The sequence below is a fragment of the Colletotrichum destructivum genome, chromosome 3 (genome assembly GCF_034447905.1).
Source record: "Colletotrichum destructivum chromosome 3, complete sequence".
NCBI lineage: Eukaryota > Fungi > Ascomycota > Sordariomycetes > Glomerellales > Glomerellaceae > Colletotrichum > Colletotrichum destructivum.
In genome coordinates, this window is record NC_085898.1 from 5,754,899 (window position 1) to 5,782,159 (window position 27,261).

General features: G+C 57.5%; 8 protein-coding genes across 8 annotated transcripts; 1 reads left to right on the plus strand and 7 right to left on the minus strand.

The window, feature by feature from the left end:
- Position 1: 1 nt before the first annotated feature.
- CDEST_05885 (Putative transcription factor Nrm1/Whi5) lies at positions 2–2,938 on the minus strand. The gene is made up of 2 exons (XM_062922044.1): positions 1,783–2,938; positions 2–1,704 (listed from the first exon to the last, which is right to left on the minus strand). The coding sequence occupies exons 1-2, from the start codon at positions 2,620–2,622 to the stop codon at positions 643–645; spliced, it is 1,902 nt and encodes a 633-aa protein (XP_062778095.1). The 5' UTR covers positions 2,623–2,938; the 3' UTR covers positions 2–642.
- An 805-nt stretch (positions 2,939–3,743) lies between these two features.
- On the minus strand, positions 3,744–6,022 carry CDEST_05886 (Putative Zinc finger, C2HC5-type, activating signal cointegrator 1). Its single transcript, XM_062922045.1, has one exon. The coding sequence runs from the start codon at positions 5,580–5,582 to the stop codon at positions 4,005–4,007; it is 1,578 nt and encodes a 525-aa protein (XP_062778096.1). The 5' UTR covers positions 5,583–6,022; the 3' UTR covers positions 3,744–4,004.
- A 1,425-nt stretch (positions 6,023–7,447) lies between these two features.
- On the plus strand, positions 7,448–9,307 carry CDEST_05887 (Putative lactate/malate dehydrogenase, malate dehydrogenase, active, L-lactate/malate dehydrogenase). Its single transcript, XM_062922046.1, has 3 exons — positions 7,448–7,666; positions 7,932–8,049; positions 8,112–9,307. Exons 1-3 carry the CDS (start codon positions 7,622–7,624, stop codon positions 8,948–8,950), a joined length of 1,002 nt encoding a protein of 333 aa, XP_062778097.1. The 5' UTR covers positions 7,448–7,621; the 3' UTR covers positions 8,951–9,307.
- A 136-nt stretch (positions 9,308–9,443) lies between these two features.
- Positions 9,444–14,179, minus strand: CDEST_05888 (Putative P-type ATPase, HAD superfamily, P-type ATPase, transmembrane domain superfamily; the record flags this gene model as incomplete). Its single annotated transcript, XM_062922047.1, has 4 exons — positions 9,444–10,189; positions 10,252–13,325; positions 13,405–14,029; positions 14,097–14,179. 4 exons carry the CDS (start codon positions 14,177–14,179, stop codon positions 9,655–9,657), a joined length of 4,317 nt encoding a protein of 1,438 aa, XP_062778098.1. The 3' UTR covers positions 9,444–9,654.
- Positions 14,180–14,522: 343 nt separating this feature from the next.
- CDEST_05889 (uncharacterized protein) lies at positions 14,523–17,656 on the minus strand (the record flags this gene model as incomplete). The annotated part of the gene is made up of 1 exon (XM_062922048.1): positions 14,523–17,656. One exon carries the CDS (start codon positions 17,654–17,656, stop codon positions 14,798–14,800), a length of 2,859 nt encoding a protein of 952 aa, XP_062778099.1. The 3' UTR covers positions 14,523–14,797.
- A 2,760-nt stretch (positions 17,657–20,416) lies between these two features.
- CDEST_05890 (uncharacterized protein) lies at positions 20,417–20,569 on the minus strand (the record flags this gene model as incomplete). Its single annotated transcript, XM_062922049.1, has 1 exon — positions 20,417–20,569. One exon carries the CDS (start codon positions 20,567–20,569, stop codon positions 20,417–20,419), a length of 153 nt encoding a protein of 50 aa, XP_062778100.1.
- A 12-nt stretch (positions 20,570–20,581) lies between these two features.
- On the minus strand, positions 20,582–21,018 carry CDEST_05891 (uncharacterized protein; the record flags this gene model as incomplete). The annotated part of the gene is given in 3 exon segments (XM_062922050.1): positions 20,582–20,791; positions 20,805–20,930; positions 20,959–21,018. 3 exon segments carry the CDS (start codon positions 21,016–21,018, stop codon positions 20,582–20,584), a joined length of 396 nt encoding a protein of 131 aa, XP_062778101.1.
- A 499-nt stretch (positions 21,019–21,517) lies between these two features.
- On the minus strand, positions 21,518–26,506 carry CDEST_05892 (Putative Sirtuin family, DHS-like NAD/FAD-binding domain superfamily). The gene is made up of 2 exons (XM_062922051.1): positions 25,496–26,506; positions 21,518–25,444 (listed from the first exon to the last, which is right to left on the minus strand). Exons 1-2 carry the CDS (start codon positions 25,619–25,621, stop codon positions 21,941–21,943), a joined length of 3,630 nt encoding a protein of 1,209 aa, XP_062778102.1. The 5' UTR covers positions 25,622–26,506; the 3' UTR covers positions 21,518–21,940.
- Between the last annotated feature and the right edge of the window lie 755 nt (positions 26,507–27,261).

Genomic DNA, 27,261 nt, shown 5'->3' on the forward strand with positions numbered 1-27,261 from the left:
GATTACGACCGGCGTTTGGGAAAGGGAATGAGACTGTACTTGTAGTAGTCATGGTTTTGTCTGGTTTTTTGCTATATACCTGCATGGTTTCGAATCAAGTCCATGTGTACCGATTTTGGGAACGGATGGGATTTTTGGGTAGACCCAGATGGGCATCGCTGCCGATTCTCTATATAACTCTGAAGAGCGTCGCAAGACGCGTGTAAATCATACTTGTATTTACTAGATTTTTGCAATCAAAGGGCCCGTCGTCCCATGCAATGATTCAACGTTCGATGCTACTGTGGCCGCGGCCATGCAATGCAATTGACACCCTAGATGAAAACTCCGGTATTCAAACCCCGTTGAGGCTCGCGGCCTCTGATGCTCCCAGAATGAGCCCGCTCTTCGTATGAGGCGGGAAAAACCAAAAAAGGCAAACAGTAAAATGATATGCCTTTGTAACAAGAGCAACCTGCCCGTCAGTTGAGCTTCGCCCAATGTGCAGCGATATATACGCATCCCAAAGAAATTAAAGTCGTCATCATCATCGCGTTTGTCCAATAGCCCCGGTGGACTTCCTCAAAACACAGCACGGGCCCAGGCAATCCGTCCCAGGTGCGTTTTACTCTCGATCGCATCTCCAGGTCCCTCCCGTAACAGTCAGACGCCGACGGGGCCGCCGACGGGGCCGCCCCCTGCCCTGCTTCTCGCCGGGATTTGAATCTCACCGTCGTCGTCGTCTGAGCTGTCCCCAGCTTGGGCGGCTTGGTCAATCATCCGCTCAATGTCGGCATCCGCCAAACGGGGCCGTGGCCGTGACGTGCTGCCGAGAGCCGCCGGGAGGGAGAGCTGAGGTCGCAATGTGCTGGGCCGGGTCCCGGCAGAGAAGCTCGCACTGCCGTTAATTCGTCTTCTCACGGGGCCGCGCGACTGGGGCGAGTCCATGTCGACGTCCATGTCGCTAACGGCCGTCATGCTCCCAGGGCTCTTCTCGAAACCGACGCGTTTTTGTGATAGGGGCCGTTGAGACGGCAGGCTTTTGCGAGGCGGCTGGGAGCTCGGCAAGGCGTGGCGGCCCGGAATGTTGGATGCCATGGACGACAGATAGGTGTTCTTCATATTGGCCGAGTTTCCGGGGCTACTCATAAAGATGAGAGATTCGATGGCGTCCTGCTCCCTAACGTTTTGGTGAGGTGAGAAGAGGATGGGATCGATGAGCGGAGTCCGGCCTAACCTCTGATTTGGCGTTGCATTGTTGTTCTGCTGGCCAGGCGTGTGCGGCGACGCGCTGTGGGAATGTGAGAGTAGGGTCGGGGTGTAGCGAGGATTCGAGTTCCGGCGAGGGTTGGCCATTGGCCTTGACGGCTGGATGGGAGCCGGCGGCGCAAGGGTGGGAGCGTTCGCGGCAGGCGCCGGTGCTGGCGGAGAGGTTGAGTTGTGGGCAGATCTCTGGGTATCTTTCCAGAAGGACTCGTAGGTCGCCGGGCTCGGATTCGAGCTCGCCGTGGTGGCAGCGCTGGCAGCACTAGTAGGTACGTAGCGGGCCATATTTGCGCGGGGACTCGCCGACATGTCTTGGCGGCCATGTAATGTTGAATGACTCGAGGCCGGGGAGGCGGCCTGGGAGGCCATGGACTCGACCTCGTCTATCGAGTTAGACTGCCAGCCGTGGTTTACCTTGAGCATAGCATATGACAGGCGCGTCTTAAGGTCGGTGGACCACTGGAATGATCAGCGCAAGTGCCATTTATACGCAAGATGCCATGGGGAGAGGAGGGGAGGGGAAGGACCGCTACTTACATCGCCGATACTGCTGGCTGTCGTGGAGGCCATGCTCACGGTACTTGTATTCCTGGAATGGCCCATACGAATAGGGGAAGTGTGCTCCTTGAGAGCGCCATCGGCCATACGCTTGCGGGCCGTCGCCATGACGTTGTCCTCGGCCAGTTTGTCCTGGGCGGCGGCGATATGGGACAGCTGAAGTAATTGGGACTCTTGGCTGGAGGTGTGGCCATTAGGGTTCCCTCCCGGCATATCGCCCTGGCTGGCGGGCGGCGTAAAGACGTTGGCAGTCTCGGCGGACACTGTAGAATCCTGCGATACAGAGGAGGGGCGGTCGCGGTAGGAGTCAGAGTCAGCGGCAGCAGAGGTAACAATTGGTGTTTTGGTCGTTGATTGGGCGTCTATTGTGCGGGCGGCATCGTGCTGTTGTTGCTGCTGCTGCTGCTGCTGCTGCTGTTGGCGCTGCTGCGTAACGGGCTGGTAGAGTTGCTGGTAAGGGTGTTGATAAGTGTGGTTGTGGCTGTGGTTGTGGTGGTTGCGGTCGCGGTCGTCATGGACGGTGGTGCGGTGATGGTGTGGTGGGCGGAGGTGATTCGCAGTCGCGTCGCCCGAGGTTGGTGCGGCATCTGGGCCGCTGCTGAGCGCGTCGTCGGTCGAGGCGGAGGCCGGCTGCGGGCGGGACGAGTCGGGCAGGGCACGTCGAGGAGGCTTCTCCGACAACAATGCCGCATCTTGCAGGGCCGTAGACGGGTGCATTTGGAAGTGTTGTCGACGGTCGGGGTCGTGCATGTGACCCAGCCGCGGTGGGATCGAGGCGGAATCCATGGAGGAAGGCGGACAGCGCAGGGCGTTGGACATGCGCCGGATTGAAGCAAGCGACAACAGCGACAGCGTGCACGTTTGTCTGCCTCTATGCTGAGCGGCGACCGTTGGAAGCGCGCCGTTAAGGATGATGTGCGGCTACGAAGGCCGCGGGGGAGGGAGGCTTGAGAAACAGAGGGACGGTCGTGGAGGAGTGATGGTGAGCGAAGTCGAGCAGGAGAGAGTGGCTTGCGACGCTGAGGAGGAGGATCGAGGTGGTGGAGCATTGGAGCGAGGTGGTCACACAGCCTACGGGTACAGGCGACACGACGCTGGCACTGGCCGCTGAACTGCCCTGGCTTTCTGTAGGGCGATTCGCCAAGGATAGGTATCTTTTCTGCCAACCAAGGCAGCCAGGTACCTGGGCACGGGGATTATCGCCGGGCGGGGAGCCACTGAGCCATTGCTGGTGTCTCGGCTGGCGTGTCTTGCGGCGGCATCCCCCACTGTAACAATAGCGACTGAGACCCCCCTGTCACTCACTGACCCGCGACCCCTAAAACCACGCAGTTGCTCCTTACTCTGACCTTCTGGTGTATCCGTGGAGTTCAAATGACCCGCATCCCCCGGTCAGATGGTTTATTGAATCGGAACTGTGTGGTTCAATAAGCGCATCTCAGGCAAATGCGATGGGAGTAGGTCCATGGAAGGAACGACGCCCATGAAAAGGTCCCATCCCTGCGTACTGGGGCTTCGCAAACAGAAAAGAAAAGAGGAAGGAAAAAACGTGACTGAAACCGACACGCCAAACCTCCCGCTCGGCTTGACTCAGCAGGTCAAAGACACGAAATCACATGACCATGTACCTACGTGTCCATGTACCTAGGTACCCACCGAGGTATCTCACTTCACGCTCCCGCGAGGGCTGCACAACCTCACAAAGGTTGCCTCTCAACGGGCCATGTTTGCTTTTTCCCGACTTTTAACTTGCTCTTCCTAGCCCCCTCTACACTCGTCATTGGGCCCTCCGCACTTGACCCCTGAGTCCTCTGTGTTGGTTGGTGACCACGGGTCCATGTCTGTCCGAGTCAAACGGCCGATCCGGCCAGCAGACATCAGAAAGGTCTGTGACATACACACACACGTTGGGAGCCTTTTATGCATCTTAACATGTACCACGCGATAGAAAAGCCATGTCTCATTCAGGTCGTTACGCAATCCTCGAATTGTTGTCCTCGTCCAGCCATGCCATGTCGTCTATGCGCCTCTAGAATGCACCTCCGTCTAACACAATGCCTTGTTCTTTGGGTATCCATCTACACGCCCTCGTCGTTGGCATGCTGGTGTAGTCTCAGTGACAGTGTCTGTCTCATCCATCAGGCATTCCAGCAACAGCATCATGCCCACACTCCTGAGCCATCGTTCCGCCGACCGCCGACTCATCCACAATCTGGCTCGTCCGCTGTGGTCGAGTGCCCGTGCGCACCGCCGTCCAGAATCACCGCTTCGTTGTCCTTGAAGTCATCCTGTACTCTCCTCCACTGCGTCTTCCTGTCCTTACGACCCTCGAGCTGCGCTGCCTTGTCCTTGCCCTTGGCGTCCCATACTGGCTTGATCAATCCGCCCAGTAATGGGTTGTGACTAAACGCGCCGCCACCGCCGCCATTACTTCCGCCCTGCTTCCGACTGCCGACGTAATCGTTCTCGTCGACGTCCTCGTGGACCACGACGTCCTCTCCTTCCGGCGTTGTCGGTCGCTCCACGGCCGCCATCTTCCGGACTACCTTCCCGCCTACTACGTCGATGCTAACCACCTGCCGCCGCTTCTCGTACTCGGGCCGCGCGTTCCACTCAATCTCGCGGAGAATCTTCTGCTGCCTTTTAAGCTCCCTGGCCCTATCCTCCGGCGTCGACCAGATGTTGCCCCCGCTGCCCGCCATGGCCCCGCTGACGTCGAAGTCCGCCGCTTCGTCCCGCACCGTCGTTCGTCTGGCGTTCTGCGCCTGGAAGTTCAGCAGCTTGTCGCGATGCTCCCGCGCTTTGCTCTCGGCCTCGGACATGTTGCTGTTGTTGTTCTGGCTGAACGGCGCCGGCTTCTTGCTGACCTCGGCGCGTTTGTGAGCCTCGCGGTCCGCCGCCATGCGCTCGCGTCCTCTCTCCGACTTGAGTTCCCTGATCATTCCCTGGACATCCTCCGATGATAGGAGAGGAGTGCCGCAGAAAGTGCACGGTCCCAGGCCCTCCTTGACGCAGATGACCTTGCCACAGGACTGACAGTTCGGTGCCGCCGTCTGGAGCGGGTGCCGCGTGGCCACGCAGTTGCACCTCCTCGCCTTAGGATCGTCGCCCATGGTGGGGTTTGTCGTCAGCTCCAATGAGCGAATCGCCGCGTCCAGGTCGTTCAGGGCCGTTGATGCGCCTGCCATAGGCGTACCGCCAGCAATCGACACCTTTGTGGGCTTGGCCGTCGGCTTCGGCGTCGACGATCGCGAGACGGGGTTCGACTTGGGCTTGGCCTTGTCGGATATCAGGTAGCCGGCGGCCGTCCTTTGCTGCTGTGGGGGCGGGTTTGCGCTTTTGAGCGATTGTTTGAAGTTGGCCGATGTGCTCGCGCTGCTCTCCGCAGCCTGAACGGGTTTTCTGCCGCCATAGTATTCTTCCTCCCGGTCCTTCTTGCTGTAGCTGGCCCCCGGCGGAGGTGCGGCGTCGACCTGTCTCGCGGCCGGGGTGTGTAGGTTCGACTGCTTCTTCTTTTTCGGGCCGCGCGATGCCTTGGGTGCCGGAGCCTGAGCGCTCGAGTTGTTTGACGATGGTTCCGGGGCCGGCGCCGTAGGCTTCGTGTCCTGCCTTCGCGAATTAAAAGAGGAAATAAACTCAACGGCCTGGGGTGAGTCGCCCAACAGGTTGTTGAAGTGCTCCGCGGCTTCGGTCTTTGAGAGGGTGGTTGCGTAGTCGAGCACCTGTTTCAACTCCTCCTCGGGGAGGGGGAGAAGACGAGATAGTTGCGCCAGCGACATGTCTGATACTGCACCGTCGGTTCTCGGTGGTTCCCTAGCGGTGGCAGACGTTTGGGTGTGGTGTGACGCGGAAGAGATGTAGTGTTGGCCACGGCGGAGTGATGACGAGATAAAAGGACGGAAGTAGCAGGCATCTTTTTGAGGTGAGCTAGCGCCACAAATCCCCCGCGACGGCTGGGATGGCGGTGGGGGCACCGCTGTGGCGGCCTACGTCAAGCCCCGCTGTCGCCGAAGAGTCACTCGGCGTGCCGGATGCTGAGAAAACCACGGATCAATGCATTTGGGGACATTCAAGAGCTCAAGATTGACTGCTTGGAGTTGCAGATGGAATGGTTGGAATTGAACAGGACTTGATAGCACTACCAGGTCCATAACGAGGCGTAGGAATCCAAAAACTGGCATATGACAAGTGAATACCCGCGTGTTACACTTGCGCATAGGGAATTTCCACAGTCGTTGTTGTTGAAGTTGTTTCCCTACGTCGAAAACAGGGAGCTACCTACCCATTCTAAGGTGAAAACGGAAGAACGACAGAAAGGTCGACCAGGCGGCGGCGGTAACGCCACCATAGTCAGGCCGATGCTTTTACTAGCAGAACCAGCCGTTATCCTGCATCATCCACATGCCTACATCGTCATGAGACCGGAGATACTCACAAGCCGGGAAGTGCCAGTCGGAGACGGACGGAAGTCGGCTACAAGGGGCGGGCCGAGAAGACAGGCCATGGGGTCATGAGTCGGCGCCGGCGACGGTGGGGGAGCCAGAGATTGCTTTCCTCGAGACCCGACCAGGTCGACAAGTACAGGGCAAGCATCAGAGGCGAGGCGGCGGCGCGCCTGAGACACACAGCTTGGCTTCTTCAGATGGCCCGACCCGGCATTGCCCTGCATCTGTCAAGTGCGCCTGTTTGAGACGGCGTCGCATGAAGCCGGACGGTTCTCGTCGACAATGTAACATGTTTTCCGACGGATGCTAGGGAACCCCGGAGACGAAGACGAAGATGGAGGATTCGTAAGTCCTGTCACATCCGCAGGTTGGAAGAGTAGCATTCCTCCCCGCCAGAGATGCGTCGACGCCCGTAACCCCCGGGGCGAGGGGAGCACTCTACGGAGCCAACGGTGTGCAAGTTCCGTCAAGGGTTGCTACGTCGCCGTGGACACAAGATTTGGCACGTATGGCGCCATCTCTCCTTCCGAGAGTTCCTGCGTCGATGTTTCCTAGAGCAGGACATGTTTGGTGATGCAGCCACAATGGAAAAGAGTCGTGACAGGATGCAATGAAGGCTTTACAGGAGGTACAAAAGGAAAGCGAGTACAGAGCTGTTTGCGGTACGTATCGACTCCGGCGTTTCCCCGTAGAGTCCCCGGCACCTCACAGCGCTTGGCCCGAATTGGGATTAGCGCTGTTTACTTGGAGTGTTCCGTCTCATCTCTCATCGCGATCGAGAAAGAGACGAATAGGTGTGGGAGAAGGGACTGAGGGTGTTGTGGAGGTGATGAAAAAACACAAGGAGTGAGTACAACGACAGCCTTAGGACCATCTTCGTAATCGGTGGTTTTGTGCGTACAGAATATCGAGTACATATTGTGATGAAAAGCGTGTGGGTTTGCGGGTTTGTGAGTGAGTGAGTGACGACGACCTACTGACTGAATTGAATGACTAAGGATTGAGTCCGACTGTCGGGCCAGCGAGGTTCCAGCGCTCCACTCCCTGGCGGCGCCATTTCTCCCCAGCAACTGGGTGGCCGGCCGCCCCGTCCCATCTTTTTTTTCCCCGGTCCTCACTAGCACCACCACTCAGTTTGCAGCTCAGGGTGTCCACAGTCCACACAAGGCCGCATCTCTCCCAATTCCCGGCGCCCGTCCGTCCTTTGCTGTCCTGTCCTGTCTGTCCCGTTCCCCGTGGCCAAACTTATTTCGCGCGCCTCTTAAATTTTTAACCTCTCTTCCTTCCCTCTCACCCACCTTCAACCAACCTACCAACCTACTCAATTGTGTCCCATCTACCACCCTCACACACAAACCCCCTCCGTCGCAAACATGTCTTTCGTCCAGCGCCGCATGTTCTCCGCCTCGGCGAGAAGCGTACGTTCAATACACCCCCCCTCTCGTCGTCATCGCTGTTGTCCCCCCCCCCTCCCCTGCCACGCGGTAGCTCCCAAGCTCAAAGCTTTCCTCCGAGTCTTCTTCCGTACTTCCGAGAAGCCGACCTCGGGGGGACACGAGACAGAGGAAGGGAGTGAAGAGATCCCAGGAGAGGGAAAGCTCAAGCTTTGTCATACAACCCGACGTGTTCAAGACAACATCAACAACAAAGCACTCCAGCGCTGACAAGATGCCTTCTGTATAGCTCTCCAAGGTCACCGTCCTCGGTGCCGCCGGTGGTATTGGCCAGCCCCTCTCCCTGCTCATGAAGCTCAACCCCAGAGTCACTGAGCTCGCCCTCTACGACATCCGCGGAGGCCCTGGTACGTTTTGGACATACTCTCCCCACCCAAGACACTAGGTGAGACTGACTCTTCTCCCCCAGGTGTCGCCGCCGACATCTCCCACGTCAACACCAAGTCCTCGGTCAAGGGCTACGACCCCACCGCCACTGGCCTCGCCAGCGCCCTCAAGGGCGCCGAGGTTGTCCTCATCCCCGCCGGTGTTCCCCGCAAGCCTGGCATGACCCGTGACGACCTCTTCAACACCAACGCCTCCATCGTCCGCGACCTCGCCAAGGCCTGCGCCGAGTCGTGCCCCGACGCCAACATCCTCGTCATCTCCAACCCCGTCAACTCCACCGTTCCCATCGTCTCCGAGGTCTTCAAGGCCCGCGGCGTCTACAACCCCAAGCGCCTCTTCGGTGTCACCACCCTTGACGTCGTCCGCGCCTCCCGCTTCGTCTCCGAGATCAAGGGCACCGACCCCAAGGACGAGAACATCACCGTCGTCGGCGGTCACTCGGGCGTCACCATCGTTCCCCTTTTCTCCCAGAGCAACCACCCCGACCTGAGCTCCAACGCTGAGCTCGTCAACCGCGTCCAGTTCGGCGGTGACGAGGTCGTCAAGGCCAAGGACGGCGCCGGCTCCGCCACCCTGTCCATGGCTTTCGCCGGTGCCCGCATGGCCGAGTCCCTGCTCCGCGCCTCCCAGGGCGAGAAGGGCATCATCGAGCCCACCTTCGTCGACTCTCCCCTCTACAAGGACCAGGGAATTGACTTCTTCTCCTCCAAGGTCGAGCTCGGCCCCAACGGTGTCGAGAAGATCCTGCCCCTCGGCAAGGTTGACGCCGCCGAGGAGAAGCTCCTCGAGGCCTGCTTCGCCGACCTCAAGAAGAACATCGCCAAGGGTGTCGCTTTCGTCGCCCAGAACCCCCCCAAATAAATGTGCAATCAAGCCGCCTTCCAATGAGGGGCGAGGTGCCGATTTAATCTAGGGGAGGGCGGAAACGTCTTCTTGTTGTAGTAGTAGTAGTAGATGGGGACCATGGTTGAGTAGGGTTGGAAACACAAATCACTCTCTCTCTCTTCTCGGCGGCCCAGCTCGACGGAATGATACCTCACCAATTGCGTTTGGGCGTGTGTACGGCTGGGAGGGAACAACGGGTAGAAACGGAGGCGCAAAAAGTCGTGCTTTCCTACTCGCGGCATCGACTTTAGGTCTGCCTCTGTACCATAAATTTCAAACATGCTTGACTTGATGTCCGGCCCCTACATGAATTGATTTGCGAGATGCTCGACTGAGTTTCAACGTGTTCAATGGTGGCGTGTGACTATTGGCCGAATTCAATCAGTCACCCTACCATGCCTAACCGATATACGCATTAAAGTGTGTATGTATGTGTGGGCACCGTTCTCGATCTGTCCGTCCTCGTCCCTCCTCGCCTCACAGAGAGAACATTTGACTAGGTACGTAATTCAAGGCAATACACACACGCACGAAGGGCAGGGATACACAGCCAATAATCTGCTAGTCGGTATGTACACGTCTTCAACGATCAACTGCCATCGTACATCTCTCTCCCCTTTTATGTCTTCTAGCTTCTTTCTGTCGAAACAATACACTTCAAATCTATCGCCGGCATCTACTTACTGCCTCCGGCCCTGTCTCCACGCCTCGAGCTGCTGGCGGCGCTCCTCAACCTTGCGCTCGAACTCAGCCACCTTCTCCAGCCGCTTTTGGTCCTCCTCCTCCTCCTTCTTCTTCTGCACTGCCTCCTTGCGGATCCGCTCGCGCTCCAGCTGCTCGGGTCGGCGCGCCGCGATGTCGCGCGGGCGGTAGTCCGAGAAGAGGTGCTTGAGGACAACCTCAATGACCCAGCAGGCGGCGTAGTCAATGACCATGATGCCCGTCATCGTCGTCTTGAACTCATCGCTGAAAGGCACCAGCTTCATCTGCTCGTTGATCTCGGGGATGAACTCCATCGAGCAGGAGAAGGCCAGGGCCGACACACCGACGATGCCGTAGAACATGCCCTTGTTCTCGCGAAGACCCTCGCGGAACGGACGTCCCTGATAGTTGATGGCGAAGGTGCTGATCTGCTGGATGAGCTGGAGCAGATACACAGCGCTGTTCAGCAGACTGGGGGCGAACTCGGCCTCGAGGTCAACATCACCAGAGCGGCTGCGGGGGTTGTTAGTTTTTACATGAACATACAATCTGGGAAAGGGGTAGCGGGGACTTACGGTTCAAGTCTGTCGCAGAAGCGGGCGATATAGATCAGAGTAACGACGTGGACGGCGAACTGTCCCAGGATCGAACCAATGATGTAAAAGTTGAAAATGTTGGGCTGGGGTCGTTCCTTGGACAGGCCCTCGACAACGCGGGCACGCGAGATGGACAGGAAGCAGACGCTCATCAGAATACCGCTGATGGTGTACTGGCCATCGCCAAACTTGATGCCCTCGAGGTACAATACACTCAAACTGTAGGCACTGATGAGACAGTTGAGAGCGAGAATCTTGTAAGTCTGGATGGTTGCAACAAGCGTGCAACGGCCCTGACGAATGATGTTCGGGACGGCAATGACGTTACGCAGCTTGCTCGTGAAGGGAGCGGCAACGGACGCATCGCCAAGTTTCAGAGTGGGAGGCTCGTCGTCGCCCAACTCGTTCTCCATCATGCTAGACGTCATCTTGTCGGCGAAGCTGGCCGCGTTCGCAGCAGCCTTGGCCTGACGAGCAGCCTTCGGGTCGTTGTTGTTGAGGAGTTGCTGGGCACCGGGAGACGTGACGGTCTCGATGGCGCTGACGCCGTTGGCCTTAAGCCACTCCTCGGGGGTAATTTTCTTCCTCAGCGCCTCTCGCTCAACAGCCTTGTTGAAGTGCGGGTTGCTAGTGCCAGGAGGGTACAGGTGGGCGATCATGACAGGGACGGGGGGTGCAGGCTGGTTGAATCGTTTCATGAGGTCGACCTGCTTCTGGTAGATCTCCTTCATCTTGGTGTTGCGGGAGTGCTCGGCAATGCGAGTGAGATCGTCCTGAGTGCCGTTAAGAAGAGCGATACCAATGTGGGCCTGCTTGAGAGCGCCGACATCATTGGTTCCGTCACCAGCCATCAGAGTGTAGTATCCCATGTCTCGGAGACCAACGAGGATATCTTCCTTCTGCTTGGGCGAGACGCGCGCGTAAACCCAGGTGTGACGGAGAATTTGTTGCCAGCCGACCTGGTCCCTGAACTTCGCCAGGGCGTAGCCCGTCACGCAGAGATCGTTGCTCTCGATAATCTTGGGGTCCAGAGGCTTGGTAGCATCAACCGGGATGATGATCTTCTCGTCGACACTGCGCCATACGAGCTTGTCGCCACCCTCGTTATCTTCAGGCGCATCGAGAATCAAGACGTCACGGTCCACAATCTCAACATCTCTCGCGACATAGACTGCGGTGAGGGGGTTGTCTCCGGTAATCATGACGACGCGGTGGCTGCTCTCGTTGAGCATCTGCACAGCCTCCTTAGCATCGTCCTTCAAAGGACACGAAAGGACGAGGAAACCGGCAAAAGTGAGCCCAGCCTCCACGTTCTCTCGCTTCAGGTCGTTGATCTTGCTGCCTCCGAGCTCGTTGTCCACGGTGAGCTGCTTGTATGCGAGGGCGAGGACACGGGAGCCACGGCGGGTGAAGTACTTGTAGGTCTCTTCGTAGTCGGCCGGCACGGTAGACAGTCTCTTCATGATAGTCTCCGGGGCACCCTTGACACCGACAAAGGTACCGCGAATCCGGTTGCCGAACTTGTCCGCGCCGTTGACAGTCGCAACGGCACTCTGCCTCTTGAGAGCGGAGGAGAACTGGAAGCGGCGCTTGATCTGAACGGTTCCACTGACGCCAGTGGCAGCGGCCGTGGCAGGCTTGCTGGCAAGGGTATCGTTTCTTCCCAAAGTCCAGCCAAGAGATGTGAGAGTAGCCTTCTCCATGGGGTCACCAACGACTTCGCCCTCGTCGAGCTTGACAAGCGCGTGTGCAGTAGCAAGGACCAGGGTAGTGTCCAGACGGATCTGGTCGACCGGCGTCATTTGCGAGTGGGCGCCGTCAGTCTCACGGGGGGTATCTGCGCCGGCGGTTTGACCTAGTCCAAGGCCAGCAATGCCCTCAACAACCAAGTCCTCGCCAGTAAGAGTACCCGTCTTGTCAAAGCATGCGATGTCGATGCGACCAGCAAAGGGAATGCGGAACGGCTCGGTGCAGAAGATGGCGTACTTGGCCAGGGCTGCCAGACTCGTGTTGACGGCAAGACTGAGCTCCATGGGCAGCTCGGGGGGCACGACACTGGTGACGATCAAGACACAGTCCAGAAGAAGCTTGGAGCGTTTGCGGTCCTTCTTGACGCCCTCGTCCCAGACGTACCACGAGGCGGCGATCGCGAAAATAAGGAGGAACAGGATGAAGAGCAGGGCCTCGACGTTGTTGGCGGACACGCGCTCGGTGGAGTAGATCATGGTGCGGACCAGGCTGCCCTGAGACGTTTCAAAACCGGTCTTCTGAACAATGGCCATGGCGCCGTTGTCGGGGGGAGGCGGCACGCCGGAGGCCAACTTGGGCTTCTCCTCGTCCGGGTTGCCGTGAGTGATCTGCAAGACCTTGGTACCACCCCAGAGGAAGGCGTTCTTGTCAAGACCCTCGGGCTCGAGATGGGCGTCGGCCGGGCGGAGCTGGACGGAGTCCTTCAGGAGGGGCGTGCTCTCTCCTGAAAGCATGGCCTCGTTGACAATAGCAGTTCCTTCAACGAGCAACATGTCGCAAGCGACGCCGCTGTCCTCCTTGGTGCGCCCGACAGAGACAAGATCGCCGGGCAGGAGCTTGTCGCTCATGATCTCGGTCCACTTGCCAAGACGGTAGACGTAGACGTCGTAGGGCTTGATGCTCATGCCGCGGAACTCGTTAAGGGTGCGCTGGCGCTGCCAGACGACGGTGCTCTCGAAGGCGACTAGCATGAAGAGAGTGAAGAGCGAGTAGTACCAGTACTCATCAAGCATCCAAAGGCCGACGCAGAAGATCTGGAAGACGAAGAAGGGGGCGACGGCGTGCTCCTTGAAGAGCTCGGTGAAGGTGGGCACGGGGATGTCGAAGGCGTTGGGGCCGTAATGCTCCTCAATTCTCGTCAGCTCGTCCTGGGTCGTGATGCCCCTAGACTGCTGGTAACGGCCGATCTTGGGCTTGGGCTCGGCATCGATATCGTAGGCCAGGGTTCGGAAAGACTTGTCCTCGGGGTAGTAGATGAAACGTCGCTTCTGGAACAGGAACGAGGTGTTTATTTTGCCGCCGACCTGTGCGTGGTGTGTTTTGTTAGAGTGAGTGTATCGCAAGGAGAGGAGGAGACGAGGGCGGACGCGCATGGCAGCTTACCTTGTCGCGAACAATGTTGCAGATGTCGGCAGAGCCGGCGTTGGCAACAGGAATGACCTTGACCAGCTCGGCCTCGTCAATTGACTTGGCGCGGGTGGCAGTGAAGAGGGCCTGGAGGTTGACGCTCCAGTGAGTGCTCAGCCACACGAGGGACTGGAGGGTGACGATGGAACCAATCCAAACAAAAGTCCATTCCTCGGAGGCGATGTGCTTCTCGTAGAGTTCGGGAGTGAGGTAGTAGCGCAGGAAGATGGGCCAGAGGATGGCAAAAGGCCAGACGTAGGCGTGGAAGTAGGTCGGAAGAGGCTTCCATAGCTCGGCCACCCTGATCTGGGGGTTATCCACGAGCGGCGCCATGATGGACGATCGTGGTGGGCGCGCGCGCGCGGAGGAAACGACCGCTCGAGCGACTGGACACGGCGGAAGCGATAGAATGGGTGGGTGAGTTATCGTTTGATCTAGGTCCCCTTTTGCATCGATGGTTTGTTGTTTTCTTCGATGCTGATGGAGGAAACCAAAACCAAAACCAAAAGAGATGGAATTCGCAGAGAGTCCAAGTGACCCGTGGCAGAAGGAGGAGGGCTGCTGGTGTGGGGTCTCTCTCTCTTTCGCTCTCTTCGCGTTGCTGGCGGCGGAGAATACGACGGGGGGGCGGAGAGGCAAAAGAAAAAAAACCCGAAGGATGTCGAAACGGCAAGGTGGTTATCTGTCCAAAATGCACCTCGCGATGGCGAACTGGGGCACAGTCTATAGGTACATGCGCAGGTAGGTACATACCTACCTAGGTAGGCACTTGGGCAGGGACTTTGGGTACTTGAGTAGGTAGGTATCTTAGGCGGCAGCAGGCCACACACGCTGTCGCTACTAATGACAAAGTCGACTGGCAGTGGACCATAGCACTAGATTCGTCCCTCTTTAGGCACTTCATCCGACCTCGGTGGAGTGTCCCGCCGCCGCCTACGACAGAGACGGTGGACATAATCGTTGTTCCGTGCCGGCGTTCTCGGTGGACTTGTGTGCTTAGATAATACACTCACTCCACTCTCCGATTCCGGCTCTCTCACCGAGACTCCGGTACTGCGTCCCTTTAAATCTCACCATCCACAGGATCAAGATCCGAAACATTCAAGGTGCCTGAGATAAAAACAAACGTTGGAAAAGGTAAATCCCTCGATGGAAGAAGAAGAAAAAAAGAAATGTCTTGATTGGGGCTAACTAGGCCTTGGTTTAAGTAAGATGTGTCTGGGAACCCCCGTCTCATCGCGTGGCTCTCCTTTGGCGGTATTTGCCATATTCGCGTAGTAGATATCATCCAATGTAAACCATAATCGTCAAGTCATGCAAAATAGCCATCGTGAAAACTTCATGATCCCTTGGCTGCCGCCTCCGTTTCTCAACCCTCCGTCGCTCCCGCGATGACGCTTCTTCGATTGCCCCCTGCCGCCGGCCAGTCCTCGTACGTGGGCTCCTGGGATGGCTTTGGTGGTTTGATGTAGGCCGAGATGCGCTTCGAGACGCTTCCCTGACGTTGCAGGGATTCTCTCCTCTTGTCTGTCCTGGCACTGGAGCTATGTGCCACGGTCGGCTGGCCGTAGAACTCGGGCGAGGTCACCTTGCGCTCCTCGGAGGCCGTTGCGAAGGACATCATACTCGCCCGCTTCCCGTTGCCGACCGAGTAGTACGCGCTGTGTCGCTTGTTTTTGGTATTCATGTTGTTGTTACTGCTGCACCCATACGGCGCCGCCGCATTGACGGTGCCGGCGTATGCCGAAAAGGGGTCAGTAGCAGGCTGGGCGGAGCTCCAGGGGCCATTGCTGTAACCGTAATGACCGGAACGGCGAGCAAGGTTACGCCACATCTGCGCGTGATGTTCACGTTCGGCGACCTCGGCATCTGCTAAGAACCGTTCAAAATCCGACATCTCCCGCGCGGCGGGTCGTCTGCTTTGCGAGTCTTGCCGAGACAGAGGCCGGGCGTGGAACGACGTGGGACGCGGCGGTGTCGGAGACGATACTTGCTGCGGCGTCTGGCTCGGGGGGTCAAAGGGCGCTTCCATCTCGACAGGTGAAGCTGACTTGGGAGGTGTGAGTTCTCTTGCGTAAGGGTCGGAAACGAGGTTGAAGCTATGGCGCTGGGAGGACCTGGGGCGCGAATGACTTCTTGCTGCAGGTGCCTTTCCGTTGGACGACGAAGGGGTATTTGAACCATCTCGCAGTAGGTTGAGCTGATGCTGCCACGAGTCGGCAGTCGCCGGTTCCCTCGTGGTAACCACTTCAACCTCGCTACTCTTGACGATTTCGAGACGCCGGTGCAATTCCATCGGAGACGGCGCCTCGTACTTTGTCGACGAGGGCAGGTCCCGTGACGCGCGCTTCTCGACCTGTTCAGCCGATGGCGTCCGGTACCTACCTGTTGCTGTCTTGTGAGGCTCCAGCTCCAACTCCGGCTCCGGCTCGTCGTCCTCTTGAGCATTAGCGGCGATTGTAGCCAGGGGGCGCAAGACGCCGTTGTGCAGGTCGTTGCCAAGAACGAAGCTGTGGCGGTTGTGGCGTGCTGTGTTGGTCGTGCGCGAGAAGTCAGCGGCCGCGTGTTTCGGTACGTATGCCGCTCGAGGCGGCGACGATTGCGCCGGTGTATTGGTCTTGGCCACACAGTCATCGTCTTGGCCAAAGTCATTGGCGCCGGCTCTCGACCAGAAGCGCTTGCCGTAGCTAGGTTTGGAGCGCAGTCTGGGTTCGGCCGTCGACGGCGACGACGGTGACGCCGACTGCTGGAGATGTTGCTGCAGGTGAGGATGGGACTTGGATTTGCGTGGGACGGCGGCGCCGGCAGTTGGGGTTATGGCTGTCAATGCTTTCTGCGACTTCGTGACTTGTCGTAGGAATCGTGACTTTGGCGAAAGTCGTATGTCTGGTGAGGCAGTCTCGTTTCTCGATGTGTCGTGTGTCTTTTGCAACGACCGGTTCTGCGGCGCTATCTGGCGCTGCTCGTTGGCCCCACGAATCGCCGCCGGGACAGTGTCGGGAGAGCCCTCCATCTGCTTGTCGGCGCCGGATGGGTGACTCGTATTGTCGTCTATGCTTGCAGTGGAAACCAAAGGCCTCTTATGGTTGTCGGTGGCGTCCTTCTCCTTGGGAACCGCCAATCGCCGTCGCATCAAGCGGCCAAACAAACCCGGACCTTCTGTACGCGCCGGAGAAGATGTAGCAGTTGATGACGACGCGGCGCCGGACTCGAGGCTTTGTGCCGCTGCTGCGCCCGTGGCGCCACCCGTGACACATGCGGCAGTCGACGGATAGCTTGTCGATGGTGACAGCTGCAACGGCTCGTTCTCGTCGAGCCCTGGCAGCGGTGCGACGACACGACCGTTGTCAATGTGACCCTGGATCAGGGTCTGTGTATTGTTGGTGACAGGGGGGGCTGGCGGCACTCGGATGGTGTTCTGGGGATTGTGGAGCTGGGGACCATGTCGTCGCATCGGAGGTTGCATTGGCAGGGGTCTCTGTTCTTGATGCTGCTGCTGGAGAGAGGGCGGCGGCGTTGGTTCGGCTGGGGCCTGGGGATGATGATGCTGCTGCTGCATCGGCACAGACTTGCTGTTATTGCTGAGCCCGTGTAGACTGAGACGCCGATTGAGGAACCGGCTGAACACGTTCTTGACTCCCGCCGCGGGTTGTTCCTCGTCGTCTTGCTGTTGGCTTTGCGGGTGTTGCTGCTGTTGAGCCCACCGCTGAGAGGAATTTCGATACGAGGGCGACGTATCGAAAGAGGCGCTTGCGGGCGCTATCATTGACGACGGCCTCGGTCTTGATCGGGAGGGAGGGGAGGTTGGAATAAGAAGCTGAGGGGCAGGACCAGAAGCATCAGGAGCAGCATAAGCGGTTTCCGTCTTATTGAAGTGTTTCGACAAACGGCGCTTGATGTTGGCTGAGTTTGTCGAGTCGGCCGAGTTGTTTGCTTGACCCCCGTCCTGACCCCCGTCCTGCTTCCCGCCCTGTTCGGTCTCTTGCTGATCTTCCAGCGTTACCGTTATGGCGGTATCTGGCCGCCAACTCCACCGATTTCTAGACATCCGGCGCGATGAGACACTGGTGGCGGTAGGTTGCAATCTCGAATCGTTTACAGTGTTGACCTCGTACAAGTCGGGCTTTTCGGGGGGGCGGACGAGAGGTAGCTGGCTCGTCGCCACATCATCTCGGGCTTGAGTCTTCCCCGGCCCTCCGGACCATGACCAGCGATTGCGATTGACCATTTTATACACGGTATTTCCTCAGCGATGTTCTCGCTGGACCGTTTCCCTGAGCCTGTCGGTTTTTTTAAGTTCGTTCCCAGACGTCCAATCCCGTCGAGAAGTGCACCACCCAAACCCTCTCAGCTCAGCCAAGGAAGCCGTCTGTGTTTGCGGCCGATCCGAAGGTGCAGGAGGGGCCTGTCGGAGTGACAGTCGGCAGCCCAATCAGCAGAGCCGAGACGAATTAGTGAGGACCGAGACAGGGTCCAGAAGGAAGAGGAGGCGTGTCAGCAGGGGAACTTGGCTGACTGGAAATGGATCGAACGAGATGATGGACCAAATAAGAACGCGTGAAGGTCGGATGCGAGAGGGAGATATGTGACTGAAAAACTAAGGCCCACGGATCCAACAATAAGCAGAGACGGTCTGGAAGATACATTGGGGCGTCGAAGCGGGACGGTACTGATGCTATCAGCGACGAGTCTTCTTCGTTTTGTTCCTTAGATGGACAAGTACTCGGCAAGTACCTACGTATCAGGTCTTTTTATGTAGGTTGCCAGCCGTTTCCCGCTTATGTCCCGCCGGCCCCTGAGGTGACAGTACGCACTATAGCTTTTCTTTCAGCGGGCAGAACAACTTTGGCGGTACATGGTTGGTGTGCTTGGTGCACTCGACGATGCAAAACAATCGACGAGAGAGCAGCAGCATGGTTGCCGGACAACAAAGAGAAGACGAGCCCGTGTTGCGTGGGCTTTGACATCTCGTTTGAAGCGCAACAGAAGCAGAATCAGATCGGCAACATCAGTCTCCTGAATCGTCCAGGCGGCGGTATACTGGAGGATGGTTGTGTGTATGTAATTGGACACAAAGGCGAGTGAGACCCTCCCCCCCTTCGCCTTCGGCCAGCGCCAACGAGACAAAGCGGCATTTCGCGCGGGCAGCAACTGCGAGCTAACGGTCCCAGCCCCGCGTCAAAGTGTTCGTTAGCGTCTTCAGGAGAGCGTCAAGACGAAGAGAAAAATGCTGCAGCTCCGTGTACCGCCGAGTGTACAAGGCGTCTGCTTGTGGCCATGCCTGTCTAAGAGAGATGCGAAGGGTGTGCCTTAGACGTCATTGAAGGCGTGTCTGCCAGTCTGCATGGTCTGGTTAGCGTGGTCTCCATTCGTATTGCGTCTTGAACCCGCGCTCGGGTAGGCCATCGGACAACAAGACGAGTTATGCTTGTCAGATTAAGAGGCTCACCAGAATCCTCCATCGGCGAAATCTCGACTATTGCCGCAGTTGTGGTGCCGTTGAGCCGGAGCACCAAACAAGGGCGACTACTAGTGAGACCCGAATATGGGACATGAACGACCATGATGTCTACGAGGTAGTCGCATTGCTTGACGGGGTGCGCCGAGAGAAGCACGGGAGGCAAGCGACATGCGGTGGGCAAAGGGACGCAGGTCTCGGCCATCGTGTCGAACTTACAGGTGGAAAGGGTCGCGAAGCAACTGCGCAAGACGAAAAGCAACATCAGATGATCGCATACGGCTGTATTCTTTGTTCGTGTGTGAAACGAGGCGTCTGAGATGGACGGCCTCTTCAGGCTACGTAGCGAGCGGGATGGCGAAAGGCGGCTCTTTGCTTTCTGGAGCCCGTCTTGGATGGGGCTTGTAGCCAAGAGCGCAAGATCCGGAGCCAAGACCAAGAACAACTTTCGGACTAACACTTCTGGTCTTGAGCTTTACCGTGTAAAGATGTTAAGCGCGTCGTGGCGTCTGACTGTGTCCATCTGGCGAAGACATTGAAGACGGTAGAAAAAAGGGCGGCGACGATTTTCGAGCTACGTGAATAAAGGAAGTATGAACGGGGAGAAGATGGTGTTGAATTAAGCTAGACAAGCTTATGCTCCGAGATGGCCCGTGGTCTGAGATCTCGGCGGTTATGTTGTGTTGCGTTGCGTTGCGTTGCGTCGGCGGACGGCAGGGATTGCCAGCAAGATCGTCCCTTGGCTGCTCGGATGGAGCAACATTCCCCGGTCAAGGTGAGCAAGGTGAGCAAGGTGGGGGCTCGAGGCATCCCGGTGAGGAAAGGGACCGTGAAAGGAACCAAGAAAGGAAGGGACCAAGAAGGGAAAGAACCGAGACAGGAAGGAACAAGGAAGGAAAGGTACCTAGCACGTCGACAAAAGCAAGTAGGCAAGCAGGGAAGGAAGCTGCGCTTTGGTGGCAACCTCCCCATGAGCTCCCATGCGATCTCCCTCCCTCTCCCGTCTCGTCCGCACCAGGACAAGTGGGAAACCCACCTCTCAACATATTGGGGCTCGGCCTCTTCTACTTCATTGTCTGTCTACATCCGACTCGACATTAAAGAGAAAAGGCGAAAAAGAGCACGTTCAACCACCATCTTACAACCAGCTGTGCCTGTGGAGTGACCCCACACCCTTGTCTTACACGTAGGCTGCTCTGCCGGTAAGTACTGACATCGATACACAAAGCCGGCTGGCTAATTGTTCCCATCTCGACCGCGCTTAGCTCGGAATGGACGACATGTCTTGGGTAGAAACCAGAACACATGTCCTTGTGCTACCTGTCCCGCGGGTTTCGCCATGCAGCCACACCTTCGACCTTGACCTCAATCCGGGCATCCGGACATGTCCCAACCTGTCGCGGTTACAAGGACCTCGTTCACGAAATCCTAGGTAAGAATCAAGAGGCCATAGATCAAGGTATGCTTCGCTCCGGAAAAGCTCCGAATCCACCACCCACACACGGTGTCCCTCATGCCCTCGCTCGACGGTCACGAGTCACAACTAACACCACTGTCAACCACGCTGGTGTTTTGTTTCTTGTCACCAGGTCGACAAAGCTCGGGACCCTGTAGGGCACAGCCATGACAGGCGCCTTCAGGTCGAGGGCTGAAAGAGAGCGTGACCCAGACACACTGACACATTTGGTTATTTGGTTATTTGGCTGTGCCCTTTGCGTCCTTACACGCCGACTCGAGAACACGCCTCGGGAAAGCTAGGAGTGTGCCTGCGTTTCGAAACAGCCTTGTCTGCATGCACCCCGTACAGGGCACAGGCTCGGGGCTGGAGTCCCCCAGTACGTGCGACGGCCACGCCTGCTGCACCACGTTATACGGTTCGTCTTGCCGACTCAAGAACACCCAAGGCTTCCATACCAACCCTCTTAGTCGCATGGCGGATGCCGATGACGGTGCCGCCCCTCTCGGACAGCACTACCGGTGTGGGTTGTTGACCACCTGCCGTCTCGTGACTGCCCTCCCACTGCTCGGGCTCTCGACAAGATGGCTACTGTGCTCCCATCGCTTTTTCAGACTTTGCTCCGCTGAGACCACCAGGCACTTCGAGACGGCCGGCCCGACTTGAGGAGGGCCATATCCGTCAGGAAAGGGTCCGCCGGCTACCAATTCATCGGATCTAAGCCAACTGTACTCGTGTGGCAAGTAGATTGGCGCACGCCTCGCTTCAAGGACTACTGGCGACTAGCCAGCCGCAGACAGCCTGGAACCCAATTAACTCGCTTTTCTACAGCAGTCCTTCCTGTACGGCAAACTAAAGATGCAAGTAAAGGTAGAAGAGCAGAGAGAGAGAGGGGAAAAGAGCGAGAGAGGGAAGTAACATCAAAGTGACATGCCGTGTTGCATTGCGCTAGAGCAGACACTCTAGCTAAGCCAAGCCATTCCCCTCCACGTGGGTGGGCTGTGATGTTGGCAGTCAGCCCTCAGGACGACCCTTGTGTGGAACGAAGGATCTGCTACTTCAACCGGACAATGATGGTTCGCTGAACCTCCGGGTTGCGGGGGAGGGGTGCCTTTGCGTCCCGTCCCTGGGCCTCTTTGTCTCCGCGCTGAGACACGGTCCAGCTCGCGCCTCGTCCCAACATCCCAGAACCTGCCAACCCCGAGATCGCATTCGCGTGGTGGGAGGGCAGAGGGGTCCATCCGCATCGGTGAAGGGCGGTTGTTTCTCGTGTAATATGGCTCCGCGAGGCATTGACGACTAGACCCGATTGTCATTTCGTATTGTTGCGGTTGTGCTGTTGTCGTTCTTGAACCCTGCAAGGTCCATGTCCCATCAGACACGAAAGAGAGGGACGATGCTTCCGAGGCCGAGTTAGGGTGTGTGGGTACTATAGAGGGACGTAGGTAGGTCAGGTGTGCGAGGAATCATTATTCATTGACTACGCTGCGCTTCTGAGAGCAGCATTCCAACTCTCGGGTATAATCTAGCGCTTCCTCAATCCGGCCAATGCAGATAGATGTGTCTCCCACGGCTCAATGCCAACCGTCGGCAACCAGTCATCCCTCCTTCAGCCCCTGCAATGCCATGATCGCGTCTGTCTCCTTGTTCAACTGCGAGCTCATCAGTGGCATGAACCCAAGACTCCGAGGCTGGGTCCAGCCAGACGCCTTAACCAGTTCATGAACGACAGAATCCGACCGGAAGAATGGATCACCCACCCTCGGGCCAAGCCTAGCCCGCGAGTTGGGCGACATGACCGAAAGTGGACCTGTCGGAGGAGAAGGGACAGGCTCCAAAGGCTGGAGCTTCAACGGCGTCGAGACAGATGCCCCGGTCGTTCTTAAAGGGGCTAACGTCAACGACTCCATGGATGCTCGCTGCATGTCGGGGAGAGTCTTGGGCGGCGTGGCGCGCGAGACGAGGACCGCCTTGCTCTTGGCGGACGGCCTCTTTACTTTCTGTGGCGTCGTACATAGCAAAGATTTGACGGCGAGGGCGGGCCGCGGCATACCCGGCACAAACACCTCCTCGCCGTCAATCTTTTTCCGTTTCCGCGTCCGGGGATTGACCTTGACGGCCGCTAGGATGGAGCTCTCAGCGGTTCCCGACATAGTAACGTCCTCCGCAACGACTCTCGTGTCCCGTCTCGCTTCTAACTGCGGGACCTCGTGCTCCACCGTAGACGTAGTGGGCCCCAAGTGTAAAGTTGTGACAGAGTGGTGCTGAGGGCTGGACTCGGACGTCTGTGAGAGAACAGCTTGCGCAGACTTCTTTTTTCGTCGGGGCTTCGGCTTCTCGGTTCGGAGGCTCACAGGAGAGGACAATGGCGGCACCGGCTTGTTGTCAGTGATTCGGCGAAGCTCAGCCATGACCTTGAACACGAGGTACACGGCGTTGGTCGTGTCATCACGAACGGCCATGGGCCGACGGGGTGTAGTTTTGGGGACAGCGGTCTTCGGGGCCTTTGGGCCCTTTTCCCTTTGCTTCGCTGGCTTACCGTGTCCAGGGTTAACAATCTTGGCGGCGGCAACCTTCGGGGTCTCTTCATTCCCCACCACTGGTTTCTCGTATCCAAGATCAATAACCTTGGGTGGCTCGACTACCTCCTCTGGGCTGGGTATCGCCTGGGGAAGCGGGGTACGAATTGGCGCTTCGGGCGTCGCGTTGATAGGGGACTTCTCGGGCTTCACAGTCGGAGGTTCCGGCTTCGCGGCTGTAGGTTCAGACTTTTCAGCTGGAGGTTTAGATTTCTCGGCTGGAGGTCCAGGCTTCTCAGCTGGAAGTTCAGGCTTCTCGGCTGGAAGTTCAGACCTCACAGCCGCTTCCGGTTGCGGTAGTTTAGGAGCATGCTCGCCCGACTTTGATGACTCCGACTTAGGCTTCGATCCTTGTTCGGCGGTGTTCTGCCGCTTCTTTGGTTTGTCGCTGCTTTCCTTCTTCTTCTTGGACAATTTTGTGCCTGGCGGTAGCCAAAGCAGAGGTATCCTCTCCTTCAGGTTGGATACCCAGGCGTCACAGTCCCACTGGACCCAGTAGTCGATGATATCTCCCCATGAACTCTCCGGAGGCTTTGTGTAGTTCACAAACACCACTTTACCGCCTCTGCTGTGAATGGTCTTGGCGAACTCCCTGACAAGAACCTTGAGACCGTGAACCTTCAGGGAGGTGCCGAGAATGAGAAGTAGATCAGGCGAAAGCCCGAGATCATGGGTGATGATGGGGGAGATGAGATGGGCGTTTGGGTGCTCTTCGCCGTAGAGTACAATATCCGGTCTCAGCTTGCCGACACCCAGCGCTCTCTTGCCCCTCTCCTGTCGTGCAGCGGTCGCTCCAGCGCAGTATGGGCACTCGGGCTGTCGTCCAGAGAGAGTTTCGTGTGCTCTCCCTCCTTCATCCCAAGCACAAATCTTCCCGCACAGAAAACACCGCAGAGACTCCAGAGATCCGTGTAGGAAGACGCACTCCACGCCGTTGGACTTCCGATCAGATCGGTGTTGACTTTGAGACTCGGCGAAGGGGGTGGCGTCGGTCGATTCAGCGCCCTCGGCACTACCAGTCCCTTCAGTTTCGACATTGCCTCTCTTATCTTCCGGCTCTGGTCCTGCTGTGGCCAGCTCGCTGCCGGCTGAGGTGTTTGCCAATGCCGAGATAGCCAGTACCGCTCCAACGGACTTCCTTGAAAAGCGACCCCTGTGTCCCGGTCCTTCTTGAAGTGACGTCGATAACCCAACCTTCTCCTCAATCTGGTCAATGTTCTGCGTATAGCACCGAACCAACTTTCCACGATTGCGGAGGTGACCGATGAAATGGTGCGATTCGGTCGGCTCAACACACTTCACTTTCTGCCGAAGAGTTGTGGCGAATGTGTAGAAAACCGATGTCCGCAGTGGATCTGCCCAGATTGAAGCATCAAATAGATCCCTGCCTTTGATGTTGGGCAGAGTTGACTTGCTGGGTTGAGAGGACGGAGGTGTTTCGTCAGTTTCCGAAGAGGCGAGGCTACTAGCCACACTTGAGGTCTGTCTGGTTGATGAAGACGATGTTGGTTCCTCGAAAGGGTCAAATAGGACGGGGGGAGGCGAAGACAATGGGGATGAGCTGAAAGCTGGCACTGGTTGCTGGCGATTCGACTGTGCAAAGGAGCTGATCTTGAGGGTTGGTGTTGTTTGGAGGAACAAGCTGGGAGGCGACGACAAGGGTGACGAGCTGGAGTAGAACCTTGTGGTTTTTGGTGTGGTGTAGGCCGAGGTCTGAAGGGTCGAGACTGGGACAGGGGCTGCTGGGTTGAGGGCCCGATCAACTTCGTCCAGCTGGAGTGAAAGTTTTGAACAAGCTTGTCCTGGCGCAAAGGGTACCGAGCTTGGAGGCTCTTCCTTGGGTTCAGGTTCTTGTCCGTTGACCAAGGGATGTGTTAGCAAAGACCTCTTCCGCAACACAGCAGAGCGTGCCTGATAAGCGTTGGCTCTTGGTTTTGCCCCTGGGCTTGCAGAACGCCCGCGTGTGCGCAGAACGCGGCGGGCTGGGCTTTCATCTTTTTGCAGTGAGTTGGGTTGAGTCCCAGTTGGACTTGAATGCGCAGCCGTATAAGAGCGCCTTTGAGGGCTCTCATCCGGGGGTAAGGATGCGGCTCTCCTGGACAACCGAGTTGATCCGGCTATAGCCTCATTGCATCTGGTGCCATGACTCTTCCTAGCCCTGGAGTCCTCACTTGTGGTGGCGCCGTCGTCGACTGTCAATTCTCGTGACCTCGCTCTCGTCACTGGGCCCTTTGCCCTGGTTGCGGCCAAGCTGGGCGCTGGCGTGTCTGACCCATTAGAAAGTCGGCTCTTGTCCTCCTCCGAGCTACTGAGCACCTCTTGGTCTTCAGTAGCTTGCGAGTCGTCGCTGAGGCAGATGCCCGAATCCTCGAAAGACAGTCTTCGCCGCTTGGTGGGTGGTTCTCGTTCGTCACGGCTCGCATCGAACGATGTGGCGCATCTCGATTCCAGAGCATCCTCCCGGGTCGCGTTGTCGAATTGGGCTTGGATCAGAGAGTACAGTCCATTTTCGCTTCGGAAGTCCTAGAATGACATTAGTCCCGGCTGGCGGGCAACAACGGCATGACTGCTTACGGGAATACCGGAGTTGGTGCTGATGCCGGCGCCGGTAATGACGACGACCTTGCGGGCTTTGAAAAGCGAGTCGGCGATCCCTTGCAGAAGAGCATCCTCGGCGGGGGTGACCTGGGTGGTGGGCATTCTGAACACGTGCTAGAGTCGGCCCATTGGACTGGTTCGGGGTGGCGTGCTGACTGTCGACGACTTCCTTTTCCTTGGATGCGTTTCGAGACGCGTAGGTGTCTGTGGACAAGATAGTCGGCGCGTGGGGAGCCTCGTTGGGAGAAAAATGGTGTGCGTCGATTTCAAGGAACGCGATGTACCTCCGCATAGGCGCCCAAGTCGTATGGCGACGCAGTGTTTTGCGACCGTAGAATTAGACCCTTGTTTCCCAGTCGAGTGGAAGGACCGTGACGTCCCGATGCAAAGTCTTCAGACAGCTTCTCGGATCTTCAGGCGCGGCAGACAGGCGGCAGCCATACGGTTTGATGTCGGGGTTTTCGTCGTGGTCGTTCGTTCCGCGACACGGTAGCAAAGGAGGCTGGAAGCTGGAAGCGGATGCAGACGCAGACGCAGACGCAGAGACAGACGCGGTAGGCCCAAGCTGGCAGACCGGGGTTCGCGCTGCCAGGGTCTGCCGGACAAAGCTCGCTGTCAGTGGCACGGGACCAGCTCGGAGCCTCGAGACCAAACGGTCTCTCTGGGTAAGAATTGATTGACGGTCAATTGTCCGAAAAGGAGAGGTGAGGCCGTGAGGTCGAAAGTGACGGTCTGGTAGGTGGTAGCGTGAAGGAAGGTTCAAGACCTAGGTAAGCCAAGCTCGATATTGGACAGCCCGACGCGTCTCAGAAGGTGCTCGGGAAGTTCAAAGCTCGAAAGCTTAACGATCGAAGCTACAGAAGCTTAGATAATATGCCTGCCGTTGTATCTTGTGTGCAAGGGCGGAAGACGCGCCGAGGATCCACGGCGAGGGGGGATTGAACCGCTCGAGCAATGATGAGGATGTCAACGGAAGGTTACTCGAGGTTCCTTGTGTTATTGTGAACCGCGACTTCCCGCAAACCCAGAGGCGGCAACAGCCTAGCGTTAGTGGCCTCGATCGCTAACTTCGCCATACGTTAGTGGGATGGATCGCCGAAGACCCACTTATGATGGTTGATAGCGATTACGATAACGGCAACGATAAAATAGACCGATAAGGAATGACGTGGGGCAACTCTTCAACAGGGTTCCAATGGCTGGCTGTTGCATCTGCACTCTCTCACTCACTGTCTCAATCTGAGTCTCACTCTTCTTCAATTCACCGTCCTCCCGATTCGTTCATCTCTCGATATCCAAGAAACTATCACCACAACCTTTTGACAGGTAGCATGGGCCGTTACGCAACCACGACACACGCTTGGTCCGCTGGCGGCTGACGTAGGAATGTCATCGCTCAGGCGTCCGAGTGGTTGTCGATTTGACATTTGCCCGTCAACGCACCGCTGTGAACGGCCATTTCATCCATAAAATCAAGAGGGCAGAAGAGATTGTGACAGACGATATTCACCTCAGAAAACGTGACAATAAGGAAAGGCTCTGCGGAAGTGCCATTCCCGCCAGACACCCCGATATACCGACACACCCGCCCGCCCGCCCAATAGCGGCAACAAAACGCTCCAAGCGAACGGCATCGAGACGGGATCCCTCACCGGCGACGCCGCGCTGGGTGTATGAACCCTTCACATCTCTCCGGGTCTCCCGACGTTATAGATCCGGCAGCTTGGCATGACAGCATCATT